At 37.6% G+C, this 8,472-nt stretch overlaps 1 protein-coding gene across 3 annotated transcripts in view; it reads left to right on the top strand.

Moving 5' to 3' along the window:
* Positions 1-2,180: 2,180 nt before the first annotated feature.
* The window catches only part of EML6 (EMAP like 6), a 119,610-nt gene continuing 113,318 nt past the window's right edge, over positions 2,181-8,472 (top strand). For all 3 annotated transcript variants that reach the window (XM_058164933.1, XM_058164932.1, XM_058164931.1), the window contains exons 1-2: positions 2,181-2,332; positions 6,424-7,198. In XM_058164933.1, coding sequence (XP_058020916.1) covers positions 7,002-7,198 — 197 coding nt within the window. In that variant the 5' untranslated portion in view covers positions 2,181-2,332; positions 6,424-7,001. The remainder of the gene's footprint in view (positions 2,333-6,423; positions 7,199-8,472) is intronic.

The following is an 8,472-nucleotide window of genomic DNA, read 5'->3' as shown; positions in this document are numbered from 1 at the left end:
GCTGAGTATCATCAGTGTACAGATGGTAACTCACCCCGAAATCATTCTTTTTACTCAGATTTTAATATATTTATGTCTGATACATAGCACAAACATCAGTCACTGGGCACATAAAGAACTGTCTTTTTGTGTATCTATGCTAAAAAGTCGTAGTTGAACAAGCTCAAAGCACTCATAAAGTGACAGGAATTAAGGCCGCACTAAACTGAGATTAAATGCCTGTTAAATTGATAGATGTAGGATTTCACCATAAATCTGCTGCAATCTAAAGGTTACTTATTGGTAGTAAGTCAGTGGTGGGTTTCAAATTTTTTTACTATTGGTTCTGTGGGTGTGGCTTGGTGGGCGTGGCATGGCATGGCATGGCTTGGTGGGCATGGCAGGGGAAAGATACTGTAAAATCTCCATTCTCTCCCCAATCCAGGGGAAGGTTACTGCAAAATCCCCATTTCCTCCCAATCAGCTGGAACTTGGGAGGCAGAGAATAGATGGGGGTGGGACCAGTCAGAATTTTTACTACTGATTCTCTGAACTACTCAAAATTTCTGCTACTGGTTCTCCAGAACTGGTCAGAACCTGCTGAAACCCACCTCTGTAGTAAGTTCCACTGAACTGTATTAAATACAAAACACTTGTACAACCTTTAAATAAATTCTTTATTTGCAGAAAGAACTGCAAAACAAGTCTATAAACAAGGATATCTATTAAGGATAAGCTGTAAAGGAAACTCAAATGTTTCCTTTACAGTTGCTAGTTGTGGCATATATAGGAAGATGATATAAACAGAAAACTATTCTTGCTTACAAAAAAAATAGGAGAGGCAGTGGTTTTGATTTGTTTTGTTTTGTTGCATATCTCTGCCTATAGTTATCAAACTGGGAGAATGCAGAGGAAATGCATACTGATTTTGTAAGTATTCAATTAATAATCCAGTAATAAATAACAAATGTAAACAAAGTTTGATAGCAGATTTCCCCGCAAATGAAAACTGAACCATTGAGGGAACTAGATATGTCTAGTCTAATGAAGAAGAGAACTATGGGTGACATGATAGCAGTTTTCCAGTACTTGAAGGGCTGTCACAGAGAAGAGGGCAGTCAACCTATTCTCCAAAACACCTGAAGGAAGGACAAAAAGGGTAGGAAACAATTAAAGAGCGAGCCAAACTAGAACTAAGGAGAAATTTCCTTACAGTGAGAACAATCAGAGGAACGGTTTGCCTCCAGAATATCCCAAAGGTACTTTTCAAGAGGCAATTGGACTTCCTGGTTTTTCTTTGAAGAGATTTCACTTTTCATTCAAGAAGCTTCTTCAACTCTGACTGGATGGTGAGGAATGAAAGGATTTATACTCCTTGCAGACAGCTGATCATTTGCATTCTTTTAGCTTGTTGTTAAGGTGACCCCGAGGTTTATCTGTTTGTCAGGTCACCTGAGTAGACACTTGCTTCCAAAAGTTGTGGGTGCTCCAACACTGGAGGTTTTCAAGAAGATATAGTCTAGAATAGTAGAAGATCTCCTGCTCAACCTGTGGATTAGACAAGAAGACCTCCAAAGTCCCTTTCAACCCTGTGAGACTATGTTCTGTGGTTTTGGTTGCAGCTTATATAACACCTCGTTATAATTTTATTAAAGGCTGAGACAACCTGGTTGCATAATTCAGGTCAAACATTAGATGGCAGCAAAGTGATACCGAAACCGGTCGTGCTGCAATTTAATAGTTGTCCAGTTTTGTGCGCTCGTATCCGCTCCGCCTTTGGATCCTTGAGCTGCTGTTTATCAAGTCATTCTCATGAGAAGCGCCTGAAGCCACCTTCATAGAGCGTCTCCGAAGCAAGAGCGGGAAAGAAGGCGGGTAAGAGCCGGCTGGGCGCGCAAAACACCCGGGGGGCTAGAAGTTCCTCCGAGGCGCCTTAAAACAAACCAATTAAACTACCATTCCCATGAGCCTCTACCCTAATCGATTTGAAGGAGGCGGGACCTTCGAGTCGCGGGGTTTCCAAGGGAATTTACCAGATGCTGGTGGAGCAATGACGCAGCTTTGCTTTTTTTTTTTTGCCCATCTCGTCGAATGATGAGGCGGTTTCATGCTAAGGCTGCCTAGGAGACGTGCTGCTGCGAGCAGGGCGGGGAAGAACGGCAATGGGCTGGGGAGAAGTTGAGGAGGAGGAGGAGGAGGAGGAGGTGGGAGTACGGCTCACTCGCCTTCTGGTGCAGTCGCTTGCTTGCCTGCCTGCCTGCCCGCTTGCCTGCCTGCTCGCCTGCTTGCCTGCCTCCCTCCCTCCTCCTTTTCAGGATTCCTGGTTCATAGCCGTTGCTCCTGCTCTTGACAGGTGACTGTCAAATCACGGTCTGCGGGGGTGGTTGCTCGGGGGAACCCGCCTCGGGTTGATAATGTTAATAATAGTGGCAGGGGTAATTAATCTGCCATGTTATTATGGGCATAAAGATTGCTTTGCACAGCAATCGTACACAATTGCTCGAAGTCCTTTTTCTTTACTCTGTGGAAAGGCTCTGTCATTTTAAAAGCAATTCTAGAGTATTCAGAACTAAACCGTTGTACAGGGAGAGAAGTAGCCATACCCGGGGAGCTAATTCGGTGAGTCAGAAGTGGGGAGGGGTGGCCGCGGGTTTGTCAGCAAATCCTCTGGAATATGAATTTATTATCACTGTTTTTATTGCTAGGGAAGTGGAGAGATGCTAGCTCCTTGACAGCCAAGGGTGATGTGGACAGTGATGGGGGAAGGGTATTATTTGCTTTGCTATTCTGCATGCGGTTGCAAAAGGTTGACTCCGAAGTCCCTCTCAGTTTAGTGAATCTTACTCTCAAGCAAATATATAACGGGGAGGAAGAAGGAGCACACATATACAAAAACTTGGTTTGGAATGGGGAATTTGACAGACATTTTTTCTCATTTTCATAATATCTGGCATAGACCAACTCTAAAAAAACCCTCCATACCCCATTTAGTTTGTGAAACTGAAAAAAAAATGATTATGGTCACTAGCTCAGACAGCTTTCGGAGAAGATTACTCTTCTCCATAATGAAGGTTGTTTTTTGTTTTTTTTATCAGACCAGATACTAGAGAGCTGCAGCTGGGAAGAGCTATTTGCTTTTCTGCTCTGCTTCTGGGCTTCCTGGAGAGCATGAAACCAGTAGCCTCCCTCCTGTGCAAAGCTGAGAGGAGATGCTGCCGGTGGGGTTCTGTTAGATTTCATGCAAAGGGAAAAAAAAGGATTTTGAGCAAGGATTTGACCAGGATAAGTATGGAGTAATCTTTATCTGTGGATATTCTAATTTCACGGATGCCTAGATTTTGCTATTAATTCAATTTTAGTGGGCAAGCAGTTGATTCAGGAGTTGACAAAAGATTGAGGGGAAAAAACCCACCTCTTTTTTACAGATTGAATTTCTGCTCAAAATCTAGATGTTCTCCCCCCCCAATCAGGAGCCTTACCTAAAAACAGGGTTATGTTAGAATATAGTCAGACTAAACAATATCACATTAAATTCACCAATAATTATTGATTCCTCTCAAGCTTCAATTACAATATTAGAGTTCAGTCCTCAGACTATGGCAGTAAAACATACAATTCAGAGACTTTTAAAATTATTTCACATGCATTAGTTTAGCAAATTTAGTTCATCAGTCTTGTAAAGATATTCAGTACTGTTTTTCCTGAATACTAGATTGATGTAAAGAAAGCTGTGAAGGGACATAGATCTCTTAAGGCCATTAGATAATTTCATGATTAAAATTATATTTGAATGGAACACTTTGTTTTGCAAATAATTTTATTGGAAACCAAGCTACTTGGACCTTCATCCTATTCATAAAACAAAACCCATTAATCCAAATTGATTTATTTAGCATAGGATTGTGTTGACTATCAATAATAAAGACAAAAGCCTCTGAGCATATGCAGACTATATGTTCATTATCACCTGTATTTTCTTGTTGCAATTTGTCTAATTTTTCTACATGGAAAGATTTGAAGCAGTAAAAGGGAAGACTGCCAAAGCACTTTAAGCAATAAAATTTTGAATTGCAGTATTAAAGAGTTAAGTTTATCTCCTTCCTATAACAATTTATTACAATCTAAAGAGGAATCCTACACTATATTTTATCTTATGGGGATACCTATGGAAGCCCACATATCTGAGTTTAATTATGCATTGTTGAAGTCTATTTTGCAATTATCCGGAACATAAAATATATCATTGCAGTATATGGCAGTTCTCTGAAATGTACATTCAGCCTGTAAATCCATCTAACAGCATTTGTACACATTTACTGAAAATGAAGTCTTGTTGAACTCTCTAGAACTTACCCCAACATTTATAGGTTGCAACCTAAGTCAAAAAATATCCTAATTTTCATCCTTTGTATAAAGATGTATCCTACATGTGTTTGACTCATGGCTTACCCCAATAATAGGGTAAGCTAGCTATCATTACATTAAGATATATAAAACAACCAAAAGGAGTTAAAAGACTTGAGATCTGTGAGTAACTCATAACTTTCACTCTGGGACTGATGTCTGTTCACAGGCATGCTTCATCCACTACTGCAAAATGAGTCTTGGCATTGAAGCAACCTGTTTTTGATATATTGCCAGAGTATAACATCACTACTATTCCTCAGAAACTCCCAAAGGGATTGTTCGTTTCACTGTGAAATTCAATCAAATTACCTTGACTTGCCTCTAAAAGCAGGAAGTTATTAAGCTCTATTTTTCCCCCTGTGGTTAAAAAAAATATTTAAGAGAGGGTTCTCTTCCAACTGCCTATTACTCTGGTATGTCTGCCCAATGTTAAATAAGTGATCCTGTGTTTCTCAGATTTGGGTACTCAAGTTTCTTCTCAATGGGAGTTTAATTGGTTGCTTCTTTGTTGTATAGCTAACTTCTGTTAAAAATGTTTGATATTCATTACAGACCATTACTTAAAAGTTATATATTAAAATGAACAAAGTCTTTTCTTATTTTGAAAGAAAAGTAGGATTCGGTTCCACACACTGGGCTGTCCTTTCTATTATTATTATTATTTACCTTTGCACTGGAATAGAGAACCAGAAGTGCAGAGGGCAACAGTGACCCAGTTGGTTAAAATTTGTAATAGGCAGTGCATCTTACAGAGATGCCCATGCAGAATTGTGTATGCTGTCCTGGATTCTCCCCACTACCCAGTATCCCTCTCCTTTTGTCCTTTGATACAAATAATGAGTTATAATTTTATTTGTAGAGTGGATTTATGGAAACCACAGTAAAATGAGGACAGAGAAAAAAAATTACCTCCTGTTGTGAAGAGAATGGGAAAAGCAAAATAATGATACTGCTTTGATTTATAATGCATAGCCTTGCAAAGGTTAATATACCACCTTTATTTGAAAAGTAACAATTTCATTGCTTTTAAATCATTCTTTAATACTTCCTATTATTATATTTATGTACTTTGGTGGAGTGCCTTTATTTTGTACAATTCAAGCCACTGCTTCTGCCTCCTATTTTCTCCATAACAACAACCCTGTAAGTGCATTGGTCTGAGAGAAACTCAGTGGCTCAAAGTCTCAGCTTTCATGCCTATGATTGATTGATTATGTGCCATCGAGTTATTTTCTTTCTTTTTTTCTTTCTTTTATTTTTTAACACATACATCAACGTACAATACATTTTTTCCCCGAACAGAATATTGACCAGGTTTCAAATTCATACAGCTTTGTATGTATCACTCTGCTAAACAAATAATTCCCTCAACACTGTCAGACTATTTACTGAATCTGCACTACTATTAATCGTTTCATAGTTCCCATCACCAATCTCTTTCCACTTATGACTGTATGACTATAACTTGTTGCTGGCAATCCTTATGATTTATATTGATATATTGATCATCAATTGTGTTGTAAATGTTGTACCTTGATGAACGTATCTTTTCTTTTATGTACACTGAGAGCATATGCACCAAGACAAATTCCTTGTGTGTCCAATCACACTTGGCCAATAAAATTCTATTCTATTCTATTCTATTCTATTCTATTCTATTCTATTCTATTCTATTCTATTCTTTTAGTTCTCTTCCAACACATTTTATATGTTTACATTAATATATTTTCTCTCATTTTTATTTTCTTTCTTTTATTTATGTTGTATATCTATTCTTACACTTCACCCTATCGAGTTATTTTCAACTCCTAGTGACCAATAGGTAGATCTTCTCCAATTCCATGCCTAAGGGAAGACTAAAACTCACAGTTCCCAGTTTCTAATCCAGCATTTCAGCCACTACACCAAATTAGCTCAAACTGTTACTTTTCAGACTACAGTATTTTTAAATAGTAAACTATAATACAAAAGTATGTAGATGTTGTGTATATATACATATATATATTTATATATAAACATATTTCTTTTTCCTTACAGAAATATCTGTCTTTACACTCAGTTGCAAATCTGTAGAAGACTACTTTCCTCATTACCCAGTCACAGAATGTGCTGAGATTCTTTTTTTTAAAAAAGCTATTTTTCATGTCAGCTGCACTTTTTATACAGTTAAGAACTATAATCATGTTTGAAAGGCAATGACTTACTCTTTTCAAGAAACTTAAAAGGCGTAATGATATCCACAGCACCAGAGTTCTGCCCTTGATGCAGAGAGACTCGTGCCTTCCGCTGTATTTGCCTCGGAATTTGCCTCAATGCGTGTGCTCCCCCCTCCAAGTTATCTGGCTTGCAAAACTGGGAAAGCAGCAACGGCTGCTCATCTTTGGCGGTAGAAGATTATGGTGGCGGCTCAGCACTAGGAATCCAGCAGCAGCAGAGCAAGACTCAGGATGCATTTTCACTAAAAATCCTCAGCATCAGGAAGGGCAGCTGAATGATTTGGCAGCTGAGCAAAAATTGAGATCATTTATAACAAGGAAACAGGAAAAGCAAGAACGTGGGGCTGGGGGCAATAGCTCCAGTTTTTTTCTGTGCTTCTAGGGAGGGGGGTTATTATCATGGCAGATCGGACAGCTCCTAGATGCCAGCTCCATCTGGAGTGGGTATATGGGTATAGGGGTCATCAGTGCCGCAACAACCTGTACTACACAGCAGGCAAAGAAGTGGTTTATTTTGTGGCTGGAGTCGGCGTGGTTTATAACACCAGAGAGCATACACAAAAATTTTTCCTGGGGCACAATGATGACATTATCAGGTAAGAAATGGATGCAGTGAGGAGGGAATGTTTGGTTAAACAGCTCTCCCCAACTCACATGATTTAGCATACCTCTTGCATTTTAAAAAAATATGAGTATGTCAAAATATGTATACAGGAGTGCTGAATGCACTTGGATTCTACTTAGCTTTTTATTTTTGTATATTTATGACCCAAGATTTTGAAAGAAATTTAATCCTAAATCTCAGATCTGGAGCTCATTCTTTGAAAAAAAAACAAGACAGTTTTTCAGATAGCTCATTATTATCTTCATTATTGTCCCAATTGTAATAGCTAAAACCTAAATAGGGTATATGTATGGAAGATGTAGGTTACATATACAGTAGCTGTAACATCTGGTATTCCAGTCAAAGCAGTTTTTACTCTGATCCTATAATTTCTGGATGGGTATAGTGTTTATGTTTCTGTACTGATTATGTTTACTACAAAGTACCACTTGTTTTCAGCTATGTACTATATGTTCATGATTCTGATATCAGTTGCATTTTGAATGGAAGAGGAACTTACAATGTGATGCTATACATATTGACTGAGAAGTAAATTCTATTGGGTTTAGTGGAATTTACTTCCAGGTAAGTACAATATTATAGCTTCAATATCAGACAGCAGGACATAACATACCTGTTTGTTTGTTTATTTATTGAAAGAAGAAATATATACAAAAGTGAACTTTCCAGATTACCTGCTTTCTGTCTGAAACAGCAATCTTTATAATACTTTTCATTTATTTTGAAATAGAAATTATTCTGAAATTGGCTGCTGTATTTTATAAAAGTAATATCAAAAACAGGATCATCCTTTCTCAATTCGCTAGTTTATGATGTTTAAATATTATATGGTAGCTGTTTGTTCTATCCAATAAATCTTTTCTATGTGTCTTGCCGAAGAAAATATTATTATAATTTGGAACTGTCCTTTGGCTCATTCTGTATTCTCTTTAATTCACCTGTGCATTCAGTTAGGTGTATTCTGTGCAGCCAAAATTGTGAATACTAGGATTGATTGGTGTAATTAATTTGGAATCTGATTTCTACTTTTTATTTAGGAAAATTGTTCAGTTGTGCCTTCTTGACTAAGTTTTATATTGATTTCTGTCCACCAGAAATAGTTCTAATTTTACTTTAATTTTTTATTAAAATTAACATCCTGTCTTCAATACCTGTATGCTACAGGCCTTTCTGCAAATCTATCATATAATATTTAATTTATAAAAGCATGTGTATGACATGATTTTATTTGCAACATATATTATT

This window comes from Ahaetulla prasina, chromosome 1 (genome assembly GCF_028640845.1).
Source record: "Ahaetulla prasina isolate Xishuangbanna chromosome 1, ASM2864084v1, whole genome shotgun sequence".
In the NCBI taxonomy this organism is placed as follows: Eukaryota; Metazoa; Chordata; class Lepidosauria; order Squamata; family Colubridae; genus Ahaetulla; species Ahaetulla prasina.
The sequence above is the reverse complement of the archived record's forward strand: the minus strand, read 5'-3'. Positions and strand labels throughout refer to the sequence as shown.